At 48.0% G+C, this 27,813-nt stretch overlaps 1 protein-coding gene across 1 annotated transcript in view; it reads right to left on the bottom strand.

The window, feature by feature from the left end:
* Positions 1-15,637: 15,637 nt before the first annotated feature.
* DDHD1 (DDHD domain containing 1) overlaps positions 15,638-27,813 on the bottom strand; it is a 65,811-nt gene continuing 53,635 nt past the window's right edge. Inside the window, exons 8-12 of the mRNA XM_031066327.1 lie at positions 27,702-27,777; positions 23,364-23,513; positions 21,441-21,693; positions 18,836-19,015; positions 15,638-16,707 (exon numbers count right to left, since the gene is read on the bottom strand). Of these exons, the coding sequence (XP_030922187.1) occupies positions 16,526-16,707; positions 18,836-19,015; positions 21,441-21,693; positions 23,364-23,513; positions 27,702-27,777 (841 nt within the window). The 3' untranslated portion in view covers positions 15,638-16,525. The remainder of the gene's footprint in view (positions 16,708-18,835; positions 19,016-21,440; positions 21,694-23,363; positions 23,514-27,701; positions 27,778-27,813) is intronic.

The following is a 27,813-nucleotide window of genomic DNA, read 5'->3' as shown; positions in this document are numbered from 1 at the left end:
GACATTAATTCCCGTGCTGCCATTTATCTCTCAGCCTTTTTCTGTGTCCTTCTGATGTTTCCAGCTGCCAGGAGTGACCTCCCCTGAGTGTGACTCTTGCTTTGGCCCACACAGGAAGCAACGTGCCCCAAATAATTTTCTGTTTGGTTGTCCCCAGTGTCAGGAGTGTCCTTGAATTTTGTGTCCTTCTGGAAGGGCTGGTGGGTTCCAGAGCATCCTAAAACATCACTTGGAGCCCAAGGGAGTTGTTAGCTGAACACTTGAATCCATGTGATGGAGAATTTGGATAAATCCCAGGTAAATTCTCCTAAAAGCTGATTCATCTCCAGGGCTGCAAAATCTCCCTGCACCTTCCAGCCTGGTGCCTGAGTGTCTCCAAGAGCCATGCCCAGGAATCCTCCCACTGCTGATCTTCCTCTGCACCACCTGCGCCTGACTGATGGTTTTGGGACCACTCATCATCCTCAGCTTGTGACTTCTCATGGTAAGTCCTGCACAGGGATGCAGGAATTTGTCCCTCTCAGGTGCTGCTGTCCACATCTGTGTTTCAGACATCTCCAGCACCCTCAGGGATGTTGGACCATCACCTCCATCCAGCCCAAAGGCTCAAACATCTCCCACACCCCCTCTTCTCCCACAATATGCAACATATTAAACCACTTTCTATTGTCCATCAGATTTTTTCAGCCTTTGCCACTCCCGTTCTGGCTTTTCTCCACCTCCAGAAGGCCTCCTATTCTTCTGCCTTTACAAATACCAAGTCCAGCCTGGAAGGCTGGATTTCTCCCATGGAGCTGAGGCTCAAAGAAAATCCAAATGTCAGGCAACACTCAATCACCATCCCTGGGGCTGGTGACTCTGGGGTGTCAGAAGTAACACCCTGAATCATTTATCCACTGTTAGTCAGCAAGAAGAAACACCAAAAAATCCCAAATAATTCATCTGATGGATCTGACATTTCTCTGGCCAGATGGTGGGAAACATCTATTTGGGAATCATTTACTGGAGGGGGAAAAAAAAATCCCCAAATTCCACCATCAATTACTCCCAGCTGCTCTTCAGGCCCTTTTTGGAGGAAGCCACTTGATGGGAAGTGGAGCTGTGGGAACTCACCCTGTGCTGGCACCCTGCAGGTCTCCCAGGTGGTGAAGGAGGGGAGGAAAACTGTGCCCAGCACGCTGTGAGATTCCAGAGGGGCAGGGAGTGCTGCAGCACCAGCCCAGCCCTGGCACATCCCGTTATCTCCCCTGCCCCAGCCCTTCCCTCCCCAACGGCTCCTGGGGAAATTGGCTCCCAGCCCATCAGTTTTCCCTCTCTCAGGGGGAGGAGAAGCTGCTCTGGCAGGCTGATTTAAGGAACTGGGGCCTGGGGCATCCCTGAGACACGCTGGACAACTCCCACTGTATGGATGTGCTCTGGAGCTTGGCAAAAATCCCCAGATTGCAGAGTGGAGAAGGAAATGCAGCCCTGGGGATGGGGCTGGCCAGTGCAGCTCAGGGGGTGTGGGGATGGGGATGGATTTTCCTACTGTGGAACCCCCAGAAGCCCCGGCCTGGGCCACCCATCCCCTCTGGATGGCACTGGGATGCTCCATGCTGGCTGCACCACCAACCCATGTGGTTCCAGAGTCCTGTCCCCACCCACAGCCCCCCAAAAATGCTCTGAGGTGGGTTTGTTCTTCATCTCCACGACCAGGGGAATGACAGCAGCAGCTTAGGGAGGGGAATGGGAGCACCCAGGTGGGGAGAGCAGGTGGGACACACTTGTGGACCAATTATCCCCCAAAATCCCCCACCTCCCTTTCCTGTGGCATCCTGAGAAGGATCCATGAGGCCTCGAGCTCCCTAAGGATGGGGTTCACTGCCAGAAGGAAGGAGAGGCTGGCAGCAGAAACCCCAGAGGCAATGTTCCCATTGCCTGATCCCAGAAACATCCAAACCCTCGGGAATAAGGGACTTGAGGCACGGTGCAGGGAGCTCTGCAAGGCTGCAAAGCAGCCCCAGAAATCACAACTGCCCTAGAAATCACACCCTTGGGAGAAATCCCACCCCGAGGAGAGGAGAGGAGAGGAGAGGAGAGGAGAGGAGGACACCAAGGACGGAGCCTCTGGGCTTTGGCTGCCTTTGCCCATGTGCTGCCAGAGACTGAAAAGCACTGAAGGAGAGTTTTTATCGATTCCCATGTCAGAGCTCTGTGAGAGCTGGCTGATAACAGGTCCCTGAGCAAAGCACTGACTCCACAGGGCTCCGTGGGGTGTTTGGGAACATGGCCCTGTTGGAGAAGGACACTTTCACCCTGTGTGAGACACCAGACCCCAAGTCACAGGTCCAACTCATCATCATCCCCTATGACCTTTTCAGCCCCCCAGAATCTCTGCTGTCTTGTTTTTAATCAAAACCAAAGATATCTGCCCATAGCATGGGGGTCGGAGTGAGATGATCTTCAAGGTCCCTTCTAGCCCAAACCATTCTGGGATTTTGGGATTCTATATCCTGGCTCTTCCTGCTGTGTTGGGTGTGTGTGTGAGCACAGGTCACCCAAATTTCCTGATCATATCCCACAATGAATGGCTGCATCCAAGGGAATCAATCACAGCCATTTTCTCCCCATTTTCCAGAGGGAGAAGTCCAGGCTGGACACACAGCAGTGACTGACAACCCCTGAGGATGCAGATCCCCACTGGAGCAGGGATCACTCTGCCCAGGATGGCTGGGGTGGAAAAGCAGCATTGGTTAAAAAAGGTGCAGCATTGGTTAAAAAATAACCCCAAATTGCTTCCTTTTGAAGGGAAATTAACACTGGGAGGCTGCAGGGAAACAGGGGTTGTGCCCTGATGGACACCAAGCTCAGATTTCCTGGTCATATCCACACACCTCTCCACCATGGATCACTGCAGCTCTCAGAGAGCAGTTCTGAGCTGAAAAAAGAGATTTGGGGAACACAACCAGAAAAATCCATCTGTTGAAGGGGTTGATACCTTTTATTTTCCCCTCAGACACCTGAGATGCTGTGAGAAGCTGCAGCACGTTTGGGAACCTGTTGTTCTGGGGGAAGGGGGAGATGGATGATGCCCAGCCAGCTGCATGGCTTTGTGCTTTTCCAGCTCCAGCCTCCAGCGGAAGGATGGGATGGAGCAGGCTGGTAATGCAGTTAGAGCTGGAAAAATAGAGACAGAGCAGGGCAGAGTGCTTTAATCAGGTCAGTGTTATTGAATCAGCTGGGTGGGATGAACTCCATCTCCGAGCAGAGCGCTCTGAAGGGATCAGCAGCTCCCCTAGGAAAGGGAGGTGGGCTCCCAGCTGGCTGGGAATGGGAATTGTGTTGGGAATCCCCCAAATCCCATGGAATGGAGGTGATTTGGGAGCTCCTGGAAGACACACACAGTGCCTGCAGCCAAGGGTCCTGTGGTGCCTCTGGTGCAGCCCCACATTCCCTGCAAAACAAGGGTCAGGTGGGCTCAGGGGGGGCCCCACTGAGGACCCCCAGTCCCAGTTCCTCAGGGAGGGAATGGGAGCACCCAGGTGGGGAGAGCAGGTGGGACACACTTGTGGACCAATTATCCCCCAAAATCCCACAGCTCCCTTTCCTGTGGCATCCTGAGAAGGATCCATGAGGCCTCGAGCTCCCTAAGGATGGGGTTCACTGCCAGAAGGAAGGAGAGGCTGGCAGCAGAAACCCCAGAGGCAATGTTCCCATTGCCTGATCCCAGAAACATCCAAACCCTCGGGAATAAGGGACTTGAGGCACGGTGCAGGGAGCTCTGCAAGGCTGCAAAGCAGCCCCAGAAATCACACCTGCCCTAGAAATCACACCCTTGGGACAAATCCCATCCCTGCTGTGAGGCTGGAGGAGGAGGAAGAGGAGGAGGGGGAGGAGGAAGAGGGGAGAAAGGACAGGAGAGTGGGGAGGAAGAGATCTTGATGGGACAAGAGGGTGATCAGTGAGGAAAGGTTGAAAGAATTCAGGCTGTTTACCCTAGAGAAAGAGAGAATGGTGATAACATCTTCAGGGAGATAAAAGAGGGTTTGTGTAGGGAGAGAGGGATGGAAGAGGGAGGAAATGCCCTGTTCTGCCTTTCCACAAGGGATGGGCAAAGAGCAATGGACAAATCACCTGGAGAAAGACTCAGACTGGCTCTTTGGGGAGGCTGTTCAGATGGGAGGGAGTGAAGGAGTCACTCCACCATCAGAGGGTTTTCAAAGCTGGAAAAAGGAGTCCTGGGTGGTCGCTGTGCCCACTCTGTGCCAGCAGGGCTCTCCCACCTTCTCTGGTCAGAAAGAAACATTACTCGAACTGGAGAATGCTGGAGCTGCAACAGCTCCATCCCAGCTTCATGTGGCACCCTGTCCATGGCAGCAGGGTTGGAACCAGGTGATCTTTAAGGTCCCTTCTAAGCCATTCTGTGATTCTGTGATTCTCTGCAAAGGGGGGGTTAAAGTTAATGCCAGGCACAGCCTTGCAGGTAAATCTCAGCATGGACACTCAGCCGGAAGAGTCCAACCCAGTCACCAGGAGAGGAAACTGCAGGAAGCAGCTGGGGCTTGGAAAAGGGGGAAAAACCCCTCCAGCCAGGAAAGAAAATAACCTGCTGGATGGAGAGCTGCCTGTCAGTGATGGCTGTTTAAACATGGCAGAGAATCAGAGCGCTCGAGGAGCTGGATGTGTGTGCAGGAGGACAGGAGATGGAGGTGCATGCCAATATTTTCTGGCAGGGCTGGGCTGGAAATATCCTTCAGCTCCTTAGATAGCAAGGCGGAGATTCCGAGGCGGAGGAACGCGCCGCCAGACACGGCCCTGCAGCCGTGGGAGGCTGGGAGGAGAAGCCAAGGCCCATGGCAGCAGGATAGGAAACATCCTGGAGACAAGGAGAAAATCAGGTCAATGCTCTGGAGTGGCTTAACAGGCCAGCAGGAAGCTCTTGGGAAGGGGAATGGCACGGAGGGGGGAATTGGTTCAGGTGAGGTCACCGGGGATCCCACCGAGGGATTGGGGGAGCTCTGCTCCAAACCACGGAGAGGTTTCACAAGGGAGGTTTAGTTTTGGATATTGGGGAGAAATTCTGAGGGCTTGGAACAGCCTGGGATGGTGGATGGTGTCCCTGCCATGGCAGGGGTGGAATGGGATGGGAATTAAGGTTCTTTCCAACCCAATCCATTCTGGGATTCTCTGGTGGCAGAGATCATGGAATTGTAGGATCCTGGAATGGTTTGGGTTGGAAGGGACCTTAAATCCCATCTTGTTCCACACCTGTCATGGGTGACACCTTCCACTGTCCCAGGTTGCTCCAAGCCATGACCATCATGGTGTGCAGACTTCCAGGGATGCAGGGGCAGCCACAGCTTCTCTGGGCACCTGTGCCAAGGCCTCACATCCCTCACAGGGGAAAACTCCTTCCCAGTATCCCATCCATCCCTGCCCTCTGGCAGTGGAACCCAGCACAATGAAGGTGGTTATTCCCCGTGATGGATGTCATGGCTTCAGCTGGGATCTGCCAGTGAGAGCCCTGGCGACCAGGAACTGAAGGAGCAGGTAGGAAGGTCAGTGCCACCTTCTCAGGGATGGATGGGGCGCTGGGCAGATTTGGCATCCCAGCCCAGGCGCCTGCTGCTCTCCCACCTTGGGAAGTCAAGTGATGAACAGCCAGAGATTTATCACCTTGCTTGGCTCCCAAAGCTCTCTGCACCAAGCACTGGCTGCTTTAGGGAAACCCCATCCCCATCCAACAACCACAATCCTGACACATCCTGATTTTTTTTTTTTCTTAAACGGAGAATCCATGAGGTTGTGCTGCCAGGGTATTTATTCCAAGCCTCTGGTGCCCTGTCCTTCCTTGCAGGGCTGTGGAGTGGCCAGGCTTTGCTTCCAGCTCTCCAATGTGTTTGACACTGGAGATGCTGCCAGCTGAACAAGGATGGGTTATCCCAACATTTGCTCCTTCCAAGGAAACACCTCTGCCTCCTCCTCCTCCATCTCCCAGGCAATGACACCGGATGGTGACAGAGCCAGGACAAGACAAGAACTGTGATAGCAGCACTGGAAAGAATAAGGGAAAAACCCACAGTAAAAACCCCCAAAGTTCCATCAAATCACCATGGAAATTAGGCACAGTGGAAATTAGGCAGTGAATCCTGCATGGGGATCTCCAAGGAGAGGTCCCCATGTGGAGGGCTGGCCATAAGTGACCTGTCCTTCCTGGAACAGACCCCAGTGGAAAGGTGGCATCTGCTGCCCAGCAGAACCAGCCCCTCCTCAGGAGAATGTCACAGACATTTCTTTTATGAAAAATCCTCTCTTAGGATTTCCCTGCTGAAGCTGAGAAGTTCAGCAACCAGACATAAACAATAGGTTATCTGCTGCTGTGGAATGTGGCAGGTCTGCCTGGATTGGCCCAGTTTGGATGTTTGGGGTTGGTGACCAATCCAGAACTGAGATCTCTCGGACACAGTCTGGGAGAGCTGGTTTTGTTATTCATTCTTTACTTTTCTTAGCTTAGCTTAGCAGCTTCTGGAAACTCTCTTTTCTTTTTCTGTTTAGTATAGTATAGTATATGTATATATCATAAAATAATAAATCAAGCCTTCTGATCATGGAGCCCATCTCGTCTCTTCCTTCATCCCAAAACCCCTTGTGACCAACCGTCAACAGGAGAAGCCAAATCCTGGCAGCAGCACCTCAGCCATCTCAGGTGGCTTTGGCAGTGACACCACAGCTGCCACCCTCCATACCCAACCTGTGCTCGTGGCAGGTGACATCCCAGGTGGCACAGGGAAGGGCAGACTCCATGTTTTGGGGAGGTGCAGGGAGAATGAGAATCCCAATTTCTTTTCCCTGGGAGAGGTGCCAGGATCAGGCAGGGCCACCCTGCTGTGTCCTCGTGTGGCTTCTGCCACCAACCCACCACCAGGGCTGTGCTGCTGGAGAGCCACTCAGCTGGAACAACTTTCTCTGGAACATTCCCAGTGTGGAGAAGCCCAGGGTCAAGTTTCCAGGCAGGGTTGTAGGAAATGAGAAGTGCTACAGGAGAGAGGCTGGCGTGTTCCTACCATCCTGCATCCCACAGGATCAAACAGATGGGGGTGTCCTGTGAGGAAAAGCAATTTCAAGAGGAGGAAAATAAAAAGGCAGGAGGTGTTCTTTGCAGGATAGCTGCTCCAGAAATCATGGGTGACATTTCCAGCAGGGCAAGGAACGCTGCAGGGTCAGATCCCAGCTAATACAGGGAAGATTTGGGCTCATTTCCAGGCACTCTGGCTCCAGGCCAGCCACTCAACTCTCAGCATCTCAGCTCCTGCAGCTGGAGGAGAGAGAGGCAGGGCTTCCTTCCCAGCCTCTGGCATCTCCTGGGCTGGGAGGACTTTGGGATGCACATCCATGAGTGTGGGGGGACGCTGGTGTTCAGACAGCCACTCCCAGGAAGTGCCCCTGGAATGATCTTAGCCTGCTGCTTTTGGGGAGCTCTTTCCTTCCCTTGGCCACGTGCTGGGAGCTGCCCATGGGACGTTGGGAGCACTGGGGTGGCTCCTCACTCACCTTTTCCAAGGGAATTTGGCATCAGTGGGGAAGGTGTGGGGGTCAGCACAAGGTGGCTCTAAAGGAATTCCAGGAGGGACAAGTCTGTCTGTCTGTCCATCCCTGAAGGATCCTTCACAGGCAGCATCTCCCGTCCTTCACTCACAGCATTCCTGAAATCAACAGACAAAAGGCCGAGTTCACCTAATCACAGAATCACAGAATATCCTGAGCTGCTTAGAATTGCAACTACTGTGCCAAGAATTGTTTTAAATAGCCTCAAATCTCTAAAATAGACCCCAAGATTAGCTCAGATACCACACTACATTCAGGTCACATCACAAACACTGATTAAGATTGTTTTATTCAAAAATCCTCTTCTGAATTAAAAGAAAAAGAATTATTTGGAGTACATTATGCCTCAGATATTGAAAACTACCCTTGAAGAAACACACATATCTTAGGATCATCCAGTCCAGCTCCTGGCTCTGCACAGCATCCAGGAGAGAGATCTCTTCCAAATTCCCTCAGGCAATTCCCAGCACAGCAATCCTCACACAAAATGCACCAGAGTGGGACTTCCAGGCTTCTGGAAAAGCATTTCTGTGGCAGGAGAGCTCCCAGAGACTGCCAGCAGCCAAACTCCAGGTGAGCATCCTGCTGCTCCTTCTCTCCAGGACGCTTCTCCCAGGAGCTGGGACCTTCCAGAACTCACAGAGCCGATTCCCAAAGCTGCCTGCAAACTAGAAAACCTTATGTCAGGAAGAAGTCACAAGGCATCCTAACCAGAAACATATTTGGGGAGTGAGTCAGTGGAGGGGGAAGCAAAAAAGAAAGTTGCACCCTTTAAGTTGATGAAAAAAGCATATGGCAACAGCCAGTATTGTGAACAACATTCCCTGCTCCAGCAACTGAGCCAGGGAAAAAAGTCATGACTCAATCATTGCATTTCATCCAAATCTAAGGAAAAATCTTGTTGAGGATGGGGTATTTGCAGGGAGAGCCAGCCAGAGCTGAGTTAGCTGGTTAATTAAATAATTGTTTGGAGAGGGGGGGGAATTTTGCAGCAGGTTTTAGGCTTTAAAAGGCCTGATTGAAACACAGCTTTGGCTGTGGAGTAACAAGTGAGCACTGCAGATGTAACTGATGCACAAAATAAATCCATCCCTGCTCAGATTCCACACTCAGCTTCTCCTGAGGGCACAGCATAAACCCAGGAGCAGCCTGATCCAGACCCAGGAACAGCTTGCAGCCAGAGCTCCTGCTTCCCCCACCAGGCTGGGAACGTGTCCCCATAAATCCTGAGCCCAAGGAGGCCAAGAATGCCATCAGGATTATGAAGGAGAACTAGAAACTGGCCAAATGTTTGCTGCAAAATCCATATGACTGTGCTTTCCTTTGGGGATGCATTGCAGGGCTCAGGGCTGCAGATTTCCCAGGCATTCCCAGGCTGGGGCCACTCAGAATTGAAATTCACTGCAGGAAGAAGCAGTGAAACCTCAGTTTTTATTTTTTTTTCCCCTTGTGGCTGCAGATGTCAGATGTCAGAGCTGTAACCCTCAGGGAGCCCCAGGACTTGGGAAGGGAAGTGAATAATCCCTAGAAAGCAGCCTGGGGATGCTGGGTGGGAGCTGCCACATCAGCCCCTCCTGACCTCAGCCATCCATCAGTGCCTGGGGTTGGGTGGCTCTGGGACAGGAATCAGCTGCTCCTGAAAATGGGCTAGAGATGGTGCAGCAGGGCTGGGACAGGCTCAGAACCATGGAATTGTTTAGGTTGGAAAACCCCTCCAAGATCGAGTGCAGCCATTCCCCCAGCCTGCCCAAGGCCACCACTGTCCCCCGTCCCCAGGTGCCACATCCACGTGGCTTTTAAATCCCTCCAGGGATGGAGACTCCACCATTGCCCTGGGCAGCTGTGCCAGGGCTGGACAAACCTTTCCATGGAGAAATTTTCCCTGATATCCAATCCAAACCTCCCCTGGTGCAACTTGAGGCTGTTTCCTCTTGTCCTGTCCCTGCTCCCTGGGAGCAGAGCCCAGCAGTTCCCTGGACACAGACTGTGCTGTGGGCCCTGGGAGATCCCATCCAAGCACACAGGACATGCAGAACTCTGCTTGGCCTGAGTGTGGTCACTGAGGAGTTAAATCCCACCAGGACAAGCCTTGGGATAGCCACGATTGGGGTAAGTTCAGATGTGCTCGGGGTGAGTAGAATTATAGAAGAATAATTGGTGGGACAAAGGCTGATGGTTTTGAACAAAAAGAGAGCGGATTAGATTAAATATTGAGAAGAGATTTTTCCCTGTGATGGTGGGGAGGCCCTGGCACAGGTGCCTAGAGCAGCTGTGGCTGCCCCTGGATCCCTGGCAGTGCCCAGGGACAGGGCTTGGAGCAGCCTGGGACAGTGGAAGGTGTCCCTGCCATGGCAGGGGTGGCACTGGATGGGATTTAAGGTCCCTTGCAAGCCAAACCATGCAGGGATTCAGTGAGTGAGAGGGTGCTGTGGGCAGAGCTGAGCTGCCACCCTGCTCCTGCCCACGGCTCCGGCTGGGAGCATCAAGCTCTGACATGTGCTGCACACGTGCTGTGCTGGCTGATCCCCATCAGGCTGTTCCCCATCAGGCTGTTCCCCAGGCTGCCAAACTTCTTGATTTAATCAGCTCCTCTCCTGCCTGGGCTGCCTCCCCTCCTCCCTCCCCGGGCAGATGTGGTGTCTCCAAGGCGAAGGTGGATCCGTGACAGCGCTGCAGGGAACGGTTCTGCCCTCTTCCCTTTCCTGCAGCCACCACAAAGCAGCCTCACCTCCCTCCCCAGCTCCTGCTGGTTTTTAATACCTCAGTTTTATACAAAAATAACCCCCCCACACACTCAGTTGCATGCGAGGAGGGGCAGCCTGGAAGGCAGAAAGGAGAAATTCCCAAGGAGTTTGCCAAGAGACAGAACCATCCCATCTGAAGGGGCTTTGGAAACACAAAATATTCAGCTGCTGTCTCAGTGTGAGCCCTCCCTGCAGAGCACTCAGGGCCACGTCCCAGATCCTTAAGGATTGCTTTTCCAACAGGATCTCACCTTGTCCAAAGCACAGAGCCCAGAAGCTGTGAAACTATTTGGGAAAATGCTGCTGGAATGCAGTGGGGAGATTGCTGGAACAAAGGGCTGCAAGGAAGCAACTGGAAAATGGAATCATAGAATTGAAAAATGGTTTGGGTTGGAAGGGACCCTAAAAACCACCCAGTGCCACCCCTGCCATGGGCAGGGACACCTTCCACCATTCCAGGCTGCTCCAAGCCCTGTCCAGCCTGGCCTTGGGCACTCCAGGGATCCAGGGGCAGCCCCAGCTGCTCTGGGCACCCTGTGCCAGGGCTCCCCCCCCTCCCAGCCAGGAATTCCTTCCCAATCTCCCATCTAAATCTCTCCTCTTTTAGTTTAAAACCCTTCCCCTTTGTCCTAGAAAGTGGAGTTTGTTTTGGAAGTGGTCTGTCCCTCTTTGCAAATTACTCTAACCTAAATTTCCATACTGAAAGTGCTTCTAGCAAAGCTGAAAGTACATCAAAGTTATTTTCAAGCTTCAGTACTGGTCACTTAAAAGTAATTAGGAATGTGAACATTTCTGACAAATCTTGCAATCATAAAGATCCTGGAAAGTCATCAGAGCAGGACACTGGCATTATAACACTCAAAGTATGGATGTTCCTCATTTGGACTTTCAGGTCAGCACAGCAGGAGTGGGATGGAAAGGTGGGAAGATAAAACATCTGTGCATGTTTTGGCTCTTCTCATCTTGCAGAGGTTTTTTTTTTGCCATTTTGCATTTCCAACAGGAAACCCCTGTCCTGAGAGCAGGGGGGGCTGTTCCTGCCCAGCTGGACTGCCAGTGACAGAGGGCAGGGATTGGGGCAGCCCCGCTCCAAGCCACAAGAGGAGGTTTGGTTTAGATTTTGGGGAGAAATCCTCAGCTGGGAGGGTGGGAGGCCCTGGCACAGGGTGCCCAGAGCAGCTGTGGCTGCCCCTGGAGCAGCCTGGGACAGTGGATGGTGTCCCTGCCATGGCAGGGGTGGAATGAGATGGGATTTAAGATTCTTTCCAGCCCAACCCATTCTGGGATTCTCTGGTGGCACCACAATCTCATTTTGAGCTTTGGGAAGGTGTGAGAGACACCAGCAGTTGAAAGAGTCCCCAAATCTCAGCTCAGCAGAGTTGCTCTCCTTTCCCTCCTCCCAGGGCTTTGGTTTCCAGCCAGTCTGAGCTTGGCAGGCAGAGGGATAGGAACAGAAAAGCAGAATGGAGCAGTGAGACAGAGCTGCCCTTTGAGAGCACAGTCTGGGACTGGTCTGAGATGAGATCCTGACTCTCTGGAGATGCTGGAAGAGCCATAAAATGAGCAAGAACAACCAACTGGATATGGGGTCCTTGGAGCTTGGAGAAGTTTGGACCTCCCCTCTCCCATCTCAGCCCCACTGGGGGTTGGAATCAAATCATCTTTAAGGTCCCTTCCCAAACCATTCTGGGATTCTCTGTCCATGCCCACAATCAGTGAGGCCCCAGGGAACGGGCAGCAAGAACTGGTATTTTATTTAGCAAACAAAGAGAGGAGTTAATCCGTGGCAGATGCTCCCAGAACCATCAAATGAAGCCCCTCTCTTTTTGGATAAATCATCAAGGATTTCCAAACCACCAGAGAGGGCTCCTGGGCCAGCTGGTTTTTGCAGGGAGATTCTCACTCCCAAAGGGGAAGGAGTGGCCAAGGTTTGCTGGAGAGCTGCAGAGGGAGAGAGGGGAAAATTTGCTGGAATTTGCTTCCCAGTGGCAGCAGAGAGCACTGACCCCCAGGGTGACCTGAAACTTTTCCAGGTATTCCTCTCCCTGGTTTGGGACTTCTCTTGGAAGAGGAGAAGTGTTGACACGCTCTGAGCTGTGCTGGCAGCGCTGGAGCTTCTGCAAAGGCACGCAGGGAAACACAAAACTTTGGATTTCTATAGCAAAGTGGGGGTCAAATGGGTCCCCAGGGATGCAGGAGAAACATGAGGAGCAAGGAGTCAGCCCTGGGAGAGCCCAGCCCAGCCCCAGTGCTGGCTGAAGTGCCAAAATTCATTGACAAGGACAGAAAGTGCTTTGTCAGTGCTGGGAGCAGCAGCCAGAGAGGCACAAACACAGAGAGGGAACATTGCAAAGCCATCCTGGGAGCGAACACATCCAGAGGGGATTTGCTGGCGCTGAGCTCTCAGCAGAACTCGTGGGGATCACAACAGCACGATGGGCCTCTTGGGGGTCAAACGGGTTCCAAGATTTCCCCTAAAAGTCTTGAGGATGCTCAGACAAGCATGAAATAAATGGTGATTCCAGCAGGCAGGAATCCAGCAGGAACGAAATCCCAGCACTGCAGAACAGGTTGGAGTGCAGTGGGGAAGAGGCAAAAACACAAAAAAAAGAGGGAGCAAAAAGCCAAACAAAGAGAAATGGTGGCGATTTTTTTTTGGAGGAAAATTATTATTAAAAACAGCTCAAACAGGGCCATGGTGTGTAAAAGCTTTCTGATGGTGACTGAAGGTGTTTGGCAGAGCCTGGGGAGGTGACCCTGAACAGGTCAATCACCTGCAGTCCCAATTCAGCAGAAAAAAGATGCGTGGAAGCAGAAATCTCATCTCCAAGCTAATAACAGAAAAACGGGGAACAAGGAATTCCAAATGAACTCACCTGGCAGAGGGCACACAAATATACATTAACTAACTCAGTGCAAACAGTTGACACAGTGATTCATGAACTCAGCTTAGGAAAATAAAAATCAATTCCCAACGATTCAGGTACAGCAGAGTCAGCTCGAGAGCCAAGCACGTGGGAAAGGAGCACCAGGAGAGCAGGAAACCAGGAAAAACAGGTGGCAAAACAGAAATATGGGAACGTGAAATGTGTTTCAGCTCAGCTTGATAATACTAATTAGGACAGGAGATAAAATAACTGAAGCTGGCCAGCCAGACTGTCCGTGGTGAAATAAAGCAAAGGGTGTCTGACTCCAGAGACTCTGGCACTGCAGCAGGGAGGGAGTGAATGCAAATGGAGAGGAAGCTGCAGCAGAACCAGGACAGAATAATTAGGAGCAAGGGGACAGAATTAAGGAAAAGAATAAAAACTCATGCTCATTATCTGCAAAAATGACCTTGTAGCAAAACCATTGTAAGCAACAAAGTTGGACAAAGACCTCAAGGCCAAGTGTGGAGAACAGGTCGGTATCAGGCAGAGGACTGACAGCAGTGAGGAACATTGTCCTTATCTTGGTTTCTCAAGAAAAACCACCAGTCAACACAGCTTGGAAAGCTCAACATCGTCCTTGCAGAAGAAAACAAGTCAGTAATTGGGAGCCAGGACATTCCAGCTCCATATTATGACACAGAGCATCTGACCAGAAGAGTTTGAAGCAGCAGACGTGACCCTACTTGAATTCTGTGCTGCACCACACAACAGAAATGGGGCAACCCTTCCACCACCCTCAGCATCGGCTCTGCAAACAGGATTTCACCTCTGCAGCAGGATGAGGGGTATTTTTTGAGGATTAAAAAGATGAAAGGCTGTTTAACATCTCTGCACACAATTTAGAATGAGTCTCCACTGATTCCTTCAAGGTGTGTTTCATATTCGGAATTTAGCTTGGGAGATTAGTTGGTGGTCCAGGAAGTTGCTAATTAGGGCAGAATCACAAATAAACACACCCATCAACTCAGGGAAAACACAAAGGGGTGATCAGGTATTGGCTCTCACTGTCCCTTCTCCTCCCAGCAGTGAGATTCACTCCCCAGCTCTGCCTTCCCCCTGATTTTCCAACGGGCACGCACCTAAAAGTCGGATCTCCTCCCTTATATGGAGAGCAGGCAGCGAGTCCCAGCACGTCCTGAGGCCAGGGGAACAGCTATTCCATAAATCTGAAACACGTCCTGGACTACAGCAGGGTTTCCACAGACCACAAGAATTGCAGGAATTAACCCCTTTTGTTTACAGCCCTTAAAAAAGGATCCAGGGTGGATCCAGCGGTGGAAAGGGAGAAGGCAGCAGCACCACAACCCAGCTCAGAGCCCTGAAACACCAACCATGCACATTTGGAAACGTTTTGCACGTTCTAAATATAAAAGGAGATTCTCCTTTTTGTGTTTAAGTTGTCCTCATTAGCAGGAGTTGATTAAACAACTTATCTGGAGAGGCCAGTCCTGTAAACACAAGGCTGTTTGCTGGAGCAGAGGCTTCCTCCTCTCAGGGGGTTATTTTCCTTTCCTGGGATTGCTCATCCACCAGGGTAAACAGGTCAGGCAGGAGAGCTCCAGTTCTCTGAGGCCAGATGGAATTTTTCACAGATCCACACTGAAGCAAGGTCCTTTCCACCAGCTGAACGTTGCATATTCACTGCAGTGCTGTTTGTGTCATTTTCCCTTCCCTTTTTCTTTGTTTTTCCCCCTTCAGAATTATTCCCAAATCCCTAACTGCAGCAGAGAATCCAATTCTCCCAATTCTTTCATGGAAGGAGCAGCCCAAATAAATAGAATGTGGGAGAAGAGCCACCCTCTCCCCCCAGGCAGGGAACTCTGGGCTTTCCACAGCTCCAGCCACTGTTCCGGGCTGATGTTGCCACATTTGTTTACACTGAGAACACACCACAGCCCGAGTTTTTTGCTATTTTACAATATTTTGCTGTTTTAACTGAAGTTTAGGCTCTGCAGCTCCCACATGTGCCATCCAGATCATAAATACCCCAGGGAGAGGCAGCTCTGAGGGCAGATATCCAACACTTCTGCTCCAGAGCCTTCCACGTTGTTCTAAAATCTCAGCAACGACCCGCTGGTGTTTTATTTGGAAATTATTCCCTTTCATCCCAACACTTCCCTCTTGGCTTCTGAATTAGTTTCAGATACAAACTTAATCTAAATGTTGGTATTCTCAGGCCTCACCAGGTTTATTTTATGGTGCCTCCCTCCCCCTGCACATAAATATACACATCCATATGTTTTTACACAAACACACACATGTATGGATTTAATTATGGTAAACAAAGGACAGCTGGGTCCTCTGCAGACCAATCTCACTTGGAACCTGAAAAAGCAAAGGCACTTACCTCTGAGAAGAATGTCACTGATGCCATTTGTGTGAAACCACAAATATTTATTTTTAATGAAAAAATACTTAAAGTGTGCCACAGTGTCCATATATTCATTTGAATAGTAGTACAAAGATATGTATTTCTGAGAAAAAGTCTTAACACTGTAGAAAATAAATGTGGTTCTTAAATTATGTCAAAAGAAATCAGTAAAAAAGTAATGTTTTATACACTGGAATAAAATGAAACGATTAAAGAGAATAATAAATTATAATTACAGTATTTCAAATATTTGCCTCATGCTTTTTTTTTTCTTTTTTTTTTTTTCTGTTCAGCATTAGTTCCTAAATGTGTCACATAGGATAGGACCTCAGAAGCCAGCAGTTAGAATGGGCTTCCAATGTGGGGATAATTGGATGTGGAGCTGAATAAAGTCCTGGAAAAATGACACCACTGCTTGTAATTCACAGGTACATAAAACATCAGCACATGGCAGGTTTAGATTTGTACTGAACATGTATTTTGTTTTTTGTTAATGGAAATCAATTTAAGTTTGGTTTGTTGTTTTTTTTTTGGTTTTTAACCCACTAATTTTTTTTTAATATTTGAATGAACTAAACAGCAATTATGGTCATTAACAAGGATGTCACCCAAGCACAACTGCTCATGGGATGCTACAATGCTGTCTTGGCTCTTTGTACAGCCCATGTTGACAGGAATTTGGAACCCTTTCAGGTCTAATTCAGCACTGCAAAACGTTGAAAACTATAAAGTGCTTTGAAATACAAATAACTTCTCCTCTTTAGAAATAGGAAAACCCCCCCAAACATGCACTTAAACCTGAAACCTCCATGCCACAGGTCCTGCAGCTCTGCAGTCAAACATCTGCTTTGTGCCGTTGGTTTTTCAAGTTTCCTCTCCTGTCCTCAGTCCAAAATTCAAATAGTGTCTAAATTGGATTTGTCAGTCTCTTCTTGGTCTTGCTTGTACATGAAGGTGAGGAGGAAGAGGGCAATATCCAGAGATGACCAGTAAGCAGTGTGGGATGTGACTGCAGACCAGTATCTGCTCTCCACGAGACCTTCCCTGAGCTCAAAGTCGATCCTGTGCTCCAGTTCCACTGGGAAATGAACAAGAAAAGGAACAAGAAAAGGAACAAGAAAAGGAACAAGAGGGATGTCAGAGCTGCAAAACCACCGGGGTGTTTCTGGTTCTGACTCTGGACAAACAACACACTCAGTCTCTCAGTGTTTACATTTCACAGGGCACTCAACTAAATAAAGATTTAATAATATAGAAATGCATTTTAATGCACTTCCTGCATTTAGCACAAACCTAAGAGTGGTGCTGTGTTCAGTTAGAAAAAAAAAAAGGCAAAAAAAGAAAACTAATCCTGCTCTTAGAGGTCTTTTCTGAATGATTCTGTGATTCTCAACTTGGGAAAAGACAGGGTTTTTGTTCAAGCAGCTGTTTTCCTTATAGTAACTCTATAAATATATTTATTTATACTTGTTATGATAACTACAGAGAAATATCCAGCAAATGCTGAGGCCCCACTAGGAAACTTTTGGAAATAAATGGATTTCTTGCATTTTTAGTGTCTATACAAGGAGACTACACCCAATACTATAAGCCCTTTCTGCAAAGTCATCCCTCCACAGCTCTGCTCTTTTAATATCCTGATTATTCCATTTCAGCAGTTACCCTTTTATTTCAATGGCTGCTTTGATTAATACCACATTCAAAGCAATTACCACTGCATTTGAACTGGGCCAACGTTAACCTATTGCTAAGGCACTTCAGCCGTCAGAAATCAAATCAAATAAAATAAAATAAAAAAGACAAAAAACCTAAAAGCCTGCTGAGCTACAAAAGCCAAAGCCTCAGACTGAGTCAAAAATGCAGCCATTTATCAAAGGCAGTTTGAAGGAATTTGAATTCTTGGCTGGAGGAGCACAGACAGGGGAGCCTCGCACGGCAGACACGGCCCAGATCTCCCTGATTGCCCAGGAGCATCTCCCCTCTCTGCAGCAAGGCCAGGGAGCCAGAGCCTTGGAACAGCAGCAGACAAGCAGAGTCATTTCCAAGAAGGAGAGTTTATCCACAAAAACCCCAGTGGCTGTGCAGGAAGGGCCACTCGGAGAGGCCGTTACGGGAGCTTGGGCGGGAGCCAAACCCCAGCAGAGCCCTCTGAGAGCAGAGCTTTGGTGGGGATTGCATCATTCAGCTCCCAGCCCTGCTCCACATTCTCCTTCTATGGAGCAGGGATGGCTTTCCAGCAGGGAGGGATGTGGGATCCATGCAGGAAGCTCTCAGTGTGCCAGCCCCCCTGAAATGACCCCCTTGGCAGCTCTGTGATGTTCCCTGTCCTGCTTCTCTACTTCCCTCACGTCTAACCCCAAGCTTCCTGCCCTCAAACACTGACTCAGACAGGTTATCTGTTGCAATTCCTACGAACAGACAGCAATCCATCATGTGAATGCTTTCACAGGACACTTGTGACTCCCTCAATTGCAAAAAAAAACCAACCCTGTGTCCTGCAGCAGTGCCAAGGGGGAGCTCAGAAATAAATCCAAGGATGAATTTCCTGAGAGGAAGGACCTATGCTTTTCAAAAAACCCAGCTGCTAAAATTGCACTTTCTGTCCTGAGCAGTTCAGATCAGGACAGGGGCAGCTTCTGTTCCCAGTCATACGTGTCCTAAAATCCAGATTGCCTCAGAATGGGAAATATATGGGGGAATTGGTAGCTTAGGTGGAAAAAAAGGGTTTAAAATGTCAGAGGGCATGGTTAGATACTGGGAGAAATTCCTGGCTGTGAGAGTGGGGAGGCCCTGGCACAGGGTGCCCAGAGCAGCTGTGGCTGCCCCTGGATCCCTGGAAGTGCCCAAGGCCAGGCTGGACAGGGCTTGGAGCAGCCTGGGATGGTGGAAGGTGTCCCTGCCATGGCAGGGGTAGGATGGGATGGGATTTAAGGTCCCTCCCAATCCAACCCAGGAACAGATTCACAGAATCCCAGAATGGTTTGGGTTGGAAGGGACTTTAAAAATCATCCCATTCCACCACTGCCATGGGCAGGGACACCTTCCACTGTCCCAGACTGCCCCAAGCCCTGTCCAAGCTGGCCTTGATATTCAACATTTATTACTTTATGGCAAACCCACAGCAGCAAACCCTGCCATGTGCAGTTATGGCATTTCCAGCCCCCCAGGCCACTCTTCCCTGGATCCACAGGGTGGCCACCACTCACCTGTGGGTTCGAGGAATCCCGAGCTGCTGTGTGGCAGAGGTGGGGTCCCAACAGTCGTGGCCTTCTTCTCATCCCCCTCAGGCCCATCTTTTCCTGTCTCCATGGTCTGGGGGGTGGCACTGGACCTGCCAAACCTGGAGAAGAGCATCCCACCGAGGCCCTTCCCGATGCTCGCGGCTCCTGCATCCAGCACAGAGGGGAAAAAACCCACCCAAGATTCATCAATCAAACTGCAAATTAAAATCACTTACTAATTAAAGCCACTGCAAATTAAAGCCATTGCAAATTAAAGCCACTGCAGCACCCTTTAATTAGAACTGAGGGATGGGAAACACTCCTGGTGCTTTCCTAGGGTGGGAACATCTGGCTGGAGTGGGCTCTGTTTATCCCCAGACTCATCTCATTACAGCAAAACCTGTAATTTGGAAGCTGTGTTTAGGGGGAAAAAAGATGCATGAAATACATCTGCAGAGAGAAATCTGGTACTTTCAAGGATGTGTTGTGATTCCTCTTTCATAAATTCTAAGAATAAGACAAAAATGCTTTCTAACAACATTGCTGCCTTCTGCACCTAAAAATCCCAACAGCACATTTAAGACATTTTTCTTCTTATTATTATATTCTTATTATTTCTTATATTCTTATTATTTCTCTTATTATTCTCTTAGGTCCACTGCCCTAACAGACCTTTAAAAATGTTACATCATCCTTTAAAAGGACTATTTGGGTTACTCAGGAAGAGGGATATAAAAGTTAAGAGTAGTTTTGTCCTGTTTTATCCCGACTCTGCTGCCACCTCATGGACAAGACATTAAAGTTACTATAGAAGCCCCCAGAAAAGGCACTCTGCTCTGAAATACCCCATTTCTCTACTTGAGGAAAAACTGCTTTTATATTCTTATTTGATTGAGAAGACTCCTGGCACTAGGATTCTCCCAAATCCCACACAGAGAGCTGAAGAAAAGCCTTGAGTCAACAAAAACTGCAAGTGCATGATCAAGTATAAGCTCCACTGACGGGAATTTAAGCTCCCTTAAACCAGGGCTTATTTTGACTCAGAAAGCCAGAAAGGAGCAGACTTTATATTAAACCAGCCTGAATTTCCTATTGTGGAATCATGAGTTAAAAGTAACTGTAATGGGTTCCATGGTGTGATTTTTCTGCTATTGGCCAATACCAGAAAATGGAATCAGAAGACAAGCTTTAATTTAATTTTTTGCCCATGAAGCAGAGTGGAAATTGTTAAATCACCAGGATGTTACTTCAATAAGGCAGACAAAAATAAGGCAGCAATAGCCTGAACTAAATCATCTCCCCCAAGCTATGACTTCAATGCACATAAACTGGTTTTTATTTTAAAGTAAATGTCAGCTGGGATTAAACCAAGCCAGACACCTACAGAACTCACTGAACCCATCCTCTGCCAGCAGGGATTTTGGGGGTTGGAGTAGAAGATCTCCAGAGGTCACTTTCAACCTCAGCCACTCTCTGATTCTGTGCAAGGGACAGGGATAGAATCATGGAATGGTTTGGGTTGGAAGGGATCTTAAAGCTCAGCCAGTTTCAATTCCCTGCCATGGCAGGGACACCTTCCACTGTGGACACCTCCCACTGTCCCAAGCCCTGTCCAGCCTGGCCTTGGACACTGCCAGGGATCCAGGGGCAGCCCCAGCTGCTCTGGGCACCCTGTGCCAGGGAACAATTTCTCGCCAATATCCCATCCATCCGTGCCCTCGGGCGGCGGGAGCCATTCCCTGTGTCCTGTCCCTCCATCCCTTGTCCCCAGTCCCTCTCCAGCTGTCCTGGAGCCCCTTGAGGCACTGGAAGGAGCTCCAAGGTCTCCCTGGATCCTTCTCTTCTCCAGGTGAGCACCCCCAGCTCCCATCCCATCTCCAGAGCTGAATTTCCTTAGGATTGCACCCCAACCCCAGGGAGCAGCAAAGCTCCCCAAGGATCTCCCATCCCAACCCAGGGACAGAGGGGACATGACCTGTTGAAGCTCTGGATGCTGAGAACTTTCTGTGCTGCCAGGCTCTGACCCCCAAGAGAACCCTGCATTGACCTGAGGCCCTGGAGAAGCTTCCAAAATGGAATGACAGCACTGGGATTGTGGGTGTGGAGTTTGAATAGAAGTGTGTGATACCACAGGGTGGAAAACTTAAGAGTGTGGGGTTTTAGAACAGTAATATATATAAAGCAAGATGGAGGTTTTAGGGTGGAGGTTGGTCCCTCTTTAACTTCTTAATGGGTTTGGTGGTTTGGTGTAATTGGACAGAAAAGTCCGCAATGCAGACTGATCGAGTGACTAGTTATTGGGTTAAAAGTGAAAATAATTCAGGTGTCATTTCTTAATTGGATGGTTTAGCCTCAAAAGACCTTGTATAGAAAGATAGTTAGGCCATTTTGTAGCTTGTTAGGACGCTGCAGAACTCACCACTTGTAACACAGATAAGAAATAATAAACACCCAAGCCTGAGCACAAAATAGCATCCCAAGCCCCTTCAACCCCGACCTCGACAGAGGCAGAAAAAGGAGCTGAGAACCAGCAGCCACCCAAAATGCTGCCTGTCCCCTCCCAGCCAGGGGCAGAGGGGCCATTCATTACCCAGGATGCTGGCTTTGCCAATGTTGGTGATGGACTCCCCGTAGTGGCGCCGCACCATGACCGGGGACGTGGTGGGGCTGGGCGCCGCCGAGGCGCTCTCGCTCTCCGGGGCTGAGGTAGCTTCTTTGCTGGGGTTGAGGAAACTTGGCTTCATGTGCTCGTAGGGGAGGGGGTTGGCTGTGTTGTACCAGTGGATCTGCACGGGTGAGATGTTGCTGTAGTGTTTCAGGATTAAGGGTTCTAATCTGTAGGCCTGGAAAGGGAATTCGGAATAAAGGTCAAACACTGGAAAAAAAAATCCTTTTCCTTCCCATCCAGAGCTCTCTCCAACCTCAAATCCAGAATACCTCTCCTAAACAATGCCTAGGAGGTGACACAGTGGTGGGGTTACAGTGTAATTCACTTTTAGTTTCACTATCACTGCCATATTTTCTGGAAAAATCCCTTCATCAGGATTTCTCTCCTGGGAAGCTGAGAAGCCTCAGAGAAAATGAAAACAATAATTATCTGATTTGCTTCTCCTGTGTTTTGCTGCTTTGGAATGTGTTTGGACATTGTTTATCAACAGGTGCATGTTTGATTGGTTTCATGTGAATTGTTTTAACTTAATGACCAATCACAGCCAGGCTGTGTTGGGACTCTGGAAGGAGTCATGAGTTTTCATTATCATTCTTTGTAGCCTTCTGTCTGTATCCTTTCTCTGTTCTTTAGTATAGTTTAGTATAGCATTCTTTAATATAAGATCATAAAATAATAAATTCGCCTTCTAGGAACATGGAGTCAGATTCATTAATTTCCTTTCTTCAACAGGGACCCCAGAAACTGCCACAGTTTCACAGCCTGGAAGATTTATCAGCTGCACAGTTGCCTGTGAGCTCACTGTTGCACATCTCTACAACACCTGAATTACAACACTTGTACTACACGTTGTTACCAACACACGAGTTCCTAACAGATGGTTTCACTGAGAGAACAAACTTCATGTAAAGTTAAGCTGATTCTAACACAATAAACAGGAATTGGCTATGTAAACATTTTGTTTGATGGCTCTTTGTTGATCCCCGTGCAAACCATGAGCTATGTTTATTTTAAAAATATTTTCCTATTGATTATTTATTTATCTTTGTCCACTTAGATGTACAAAAGCATCTTGCATTTCTTTATTTTAAAACTAAGTGAAGTTACTATTTGCAGAGTGGAACCAATTGTCCCTGATAATCCAGGAAAATTCTGGAATAGCTGGAGCTGAACATGACCATGTTTGGATTGAAATCTGAATATACTTAAATTCAGCTACTTTAAATTTGAAAGCATCCTCAAATTGCTGTTGTAGATTCAATTCTCAATCCAATTTGCATCAGAGAAGTTACCAAGGGGATGCAGATCAAAGGTCCAGTAACTGATTTGGCAACAGCCAACATTGGCTGCTGTGGAATAAGGAAAAAGGCAAAGCTACACCAATAATCCTCTCCCAAATACTATCAACAAGCTTTTACTTGTAGGATCCTTTGGGAAAAAAAGATATCATTCTGTGCTTTTCTATATTATCTTGTAAACTGCTTGTGAAGCCTTTTTTAACAGCATAAATATCTTTGGACAGATATTTTAATGGAAACCAAGAATTTAAACACAAAATCCTTGTCTGAAAAAGGATTATTTCTTTGGGAAAAAAAAATCAGAATAATCCCAAATCTTTTGCTTATTACTATGAAAAGAGAGGCAAAATATATGTTATTTACAGCAATTATTTGTAGGAAATGTAATTCTACAGTTCCAAACTCCCAGCCATTGTATAATAACCACGAACAAATAATCCTCTGCTGGAACACACTCGTGTTGACTCACACACTTTGAAGATCCCACGTTATCCCAGAGCTTAAAAGCAGGCAGGACAGAAGCTTGAGAGTGCAATGAGAGACTCACCACTGGATCTGTAGGATGGAAAATGTCCAGCAGGCGGTTGCAGATGGCTCTGGGCAGGATGTGGTCCTGGCTGCCGCTGGTGCCGGGACGGATCCCACGCAGGGCCAGGAACACGGCCAGGGGGGATCCCATACAGAAGAAATTCTCAACCTGGGGAGAGATTTCAGCCATGTTATAAGGATGGAATTGATGTTTCCTAACATTGGATTTGGTTTCTCTCTCCATTTCTTGGTTTCAACGGAGGCACTCGAAGTCTTGGTTGGTCCAAATAGGGAAGAACAACATAACATCAATAAATGAGGGTTAAACTGCCCTTGGCTGCATGCTGGGGTGATAAAACCAAAAATCAAGTTGGATATTTGAACTCAGAGAGGTCCACCAGCACTGGAAAGGATGGAGCAAGAAGAGTTTGGGAGACACTAAAGGAAAAACAAAGCCTGGATGTGGCACTGGGTGCCAGGGTTGAGTTGAGCTGTTGGGGCTGGGTTGGACTCGATCTTGAAGGTCTCTCCCAACCCAGTGATTCTGTGAATTCTGTGAAATGAGTCTGATTTCTCCTGGAGCTTCCCAACCTGCCAGACCTCCTCATTCTTACCCTAACCAAGTTCTCCATGATTTTCTTGCTACACACAGCTGGTGCTAAGTGAACAGAATGGTGCTTGTCCTCAGTGCCACCATGTCCCCGGAGCAGGCACAGCCACTGGGACACTGATGTCACCCAAAGCTGCTGTGACCTCGCTCTCAAGTCCTGCCTCCAGCACCAGCTGAGTAAATCTGAGCTGCCACATCTGAGAATTCACTGAGCCTGCATTTTGGGGTCATTACAACCAACCTGAGGTCAGGATTCAACTCTGACCCCCCACTACCAACCCTCAGGCATCGCCTCCTAAAACCAGCAAATGGAAAACTCAGCGGTAAAAGACATTTTCCTAAGTCAAAATTACCTTTCAACCTTTGTTTTCTTAGTTGAAAAATTAATTTTACCATCATCAGATGCTCAGCCAGCAAGAGAAATTGCTGAATTCTTGCTAAATGCACGTGGAGGATCCTTGGAATGCCATGTGCCTTCCCTGTATGTCAGCACATGGAATGAGGGCAGGGGAATAATGGTCCCTTTCATCTCTTGGATTCCAGTGCTGCACAAAACATTCCTCCTCCTCCTCTGTCTTGGCACTGGTACCACCCCTCTTCCTTCCAAAAGAAGTCCCAACTTGAAAAAGTAAAAACTTGACCTTCAGCATGATTATTCCATGTCACATGTAGCACAGCACTGCTCTGTCATTAAAATTGTGACTTGGTGCAAAGCTCCTTTCCTTTCTTCAGCCCAAGCTTTACACAGATCTTGTGTTTTGGCAGCTTGGACAAAAAGGTTTTTCATCTTCCAACACAACAGAGACATTCCCAGTGAAATCCTTTAAACTGAATAAGTAACCTCCAACCCTGTCCATCTGATAATCCTATGAGAAGCACCTGAAAAGCATAATTATGGTTTTTCTGCTTTAGGGAGGAATCAGACAGTGCCTGCCAGCTTGCACTCAGCAGAGGACACTCAAAAGAGACTGAGAAAACCCTCAGAAGGTAACTGGTTTCAGTGGTTACAAGGTGTGTGGCTTTTGTCCCACTGCTGTCCCATAATTTCTACTGATAAACAGTGCTGGAGTCCCCATCCCTGGAGGGGTTTAATATGGATGTGGCACCTGGGGGCATGGTTTAGTGGTGGACAGGTATTTTCCAACCTGAATTCTATGATTCTTAACCCCAAATCCTTTAATCTGCAGCCATTAGACTGTCAGTGCTGTTGCAAGGTGGCTGAAGATCAGGCTGCTGTTTTATAAAACCTACTGGGAATAGAAGATCAAAATCTTTCTAGAAAATATTTATTAATTTTGGTTGTTTCTCCTGCAGTCAGGAGTGGGGCATTTTCCTGTAAATGTTAACAACACAGGAGATGTGTTTATGAAATGACCTTTGAGAGAACTTCTCTCCAGGTTATGATTCATAAACAGAAGACTTAATGAATTTATTTGTATTTTAAGCAGAAGCTGAGCCAAGCAATCATCCATTCAAGTTAGCACTGCAGTATTTTCATAATTAAGTGAAGGAAAAAAAAGCTGAATGAGTCAACAGAAGAGAGGCAGCAGAGCCCTTTTGTGCTGGGCACAAAGAACACGAGGTACAGGCTGGACCTTCCTCCAGAGGAGCTTCTGCAGCCTTGGCTGAGTGAGAAGTGCTCAGGAACCCTCAAGTCTTTTGGGCCAGGACATTGCAAGGCCAGATTTAAATGGATTTCCATGGCAGCCCTACGGAGCAACTGAGGTACATCCTGCTCTCCTCTTCCCTACCATGACTGAAATTCATCCTACAACAAAAAATTCCCAATTTTCATACACCAGAGGCATGAAGGGGTTGGTGTCACACCATTCCCCATGTTCCTATGGTCTTCAACCCCTCACCCTTTAACTCCAACTCCTCTTCCAAGGCTGGTGGGGAGAAGGCTAAATCTTAAATTTACAACAAGGTGTTGGCTCTGCTTTTAACTCCCACTGCTCCTGTTGGTCCAGCAGGTAATTCCATTATCCCATCTGAGGAGAAGCAGAGGAAGAGAAACAAAAGATCCCTCCCCCTCAAGTTCCCACACTGGTGGCTTGTCCAATATTTTATTAGAGTACAACACACCCCATATCTTAATGTTTTGTGGGGTTTTTCCTCCCTGTGGTGTCAATAATTTCATTTTCTCTAATATTAAGCATGAGCCAAGCAAACTGCCGTATTTCTTCTTGCATTTGTCTTGCCAAAAGCAACTTTGTGCTTGCTCAACATCAAGCACAACTCTCCTTCATGTGGCACCAGTGACTCTGTCCCATCCTGGGAACCCTGATTTTTTTTCCAGTCCATGGAAGAGATGACATGAAGAGCCAAGGGATGGGTGGATGATTTTTGAACAAGGCTGTTCTCTTTCAACAAACCAGTCACCCTCAGTGAGCTGGACTGCTCTGCTGATGAGCAGTTCCAGCCACTCTGCTGAAATCCTCCCTTGCCACCATTTCCATGGAAAGCTTCTCCCTCTGGAGCTCTGCCTCAAGCCATGGCAGTCACCAGTGTGAGGCTTCACAGAAACAAAACATCTCCCTGTCAGGAAGGGCAAGAAAAAGGATGAACTGCAGTGGAAATGCTGCCTGAAGATTACAGATCTGTCTCATCAATTTAGGTAGATAAAGTCCTCTTTATCTAAAGTTTCTTCCCCCTTTTTTTCCTCCTCTCCACCTAAAAATCAACTGTCCAAACACCCTTCAGTTTCAAACTAACTGAGTGAAGAATCCTTCCCAGAGCTGGGGGAGGACCAGCCTGACTCCAGCTTCCTTGATGGGAGAGATAATAACCTGACACATGCTTTCAAGCACTGATGAAAAGGAGAAGGCTGTGACAACATGAATTATGGCTGGTTTCCTCTTTTTTCATGGCTCAACATTGACCTTGGCTTCCAGGAGCCCTTCTGGACTCATAAGGAAAGAAAAATGGCAAGTTAAGAAACAATAATCCATTTAATTCTCATCTATCATGTCACATTTTTATGGTTTAATGCTTCAGGATGGAGTTGAGCAACTAGAAAGTGTTGCACATCCCACCCAGGAGCTGGAAAATGCCTTTTCCCAAAGATAAGGAATTCTAGCAATTTGTACAGCTGATTAGCAAGCAATCTGCTTCATGAGATTGAAAGTGTGCTAACTGTCAGAGCAGAATAATTTGGAAGGAAAATCCACTCCTGGAGGAAATTCAATCAGATTTGCTCAGAGATGTGACATGTTAGAAGGAGTCCCCAAGGAAGATGGATTATTCAATGGAGTAGAAGTGAAACTGTTTAAAATATGTGATTGATGTAATCTGCCAAATGGTTTTTACCTTCCCACAGAATTGTGTGTGTGTATAATAACTAGGCTTATGTATCAAAATTATTTATAATCTATATATTCACATATAGATTTACATATAATTTCATATAAACATGTATAACAGAATCCCAGAATGGTTTGGGCTGGGAGGGACCTTTTAAGCTCAGCTCATTCCAACCCCCTGCCATGGGCAGGGACACCTTCCACTACTAGACCCAGCTGCTCAAAATTTATTACAAATACAAAATTGCAATAAATAACAATAATCTATGAATACAACAACATTTTTACATGTATGTACACACACTTCATCCAACATCCAAATTATTCTGCCAAAATCATGTCTAGGGACATGAGAAAAAATAAAAGTAAGCAAAATGACTCACACTGCAGGTGTATTTTTACAGCAAGCAGAAAAATTCAGTAGAAACCTGCTAAACATACATACCTTAAATTTTAAGACAGGTGGTTTTGATATGGTGGATGCCTTTAACTCATGTAACCTCTCTTCTATCTCTCTCAACCTAAAAAATAGAGATCTTTCTGAGATCCAATAAAAA

Source organism: Geospiza fortis, unplaced genomic scaffold (assembly GCF_000277835.1).
Source record: "Geospiza fortis unplaced genomic scaffold, GeoFor_1.0 scaffold23, whole genome shotgun sequence".
Taxonomy (NCBI): domain Eukaryota; kingdom Metazoa; phylum Chordata; class Aves; order Passeriformes; family Thraupidae; genus Geospiza; species Geospiza fortis.
Note: the sequence above shows the minus strand (reverse complement) of the source record. Positions and strands in the feature narration are given on the sequence as shown.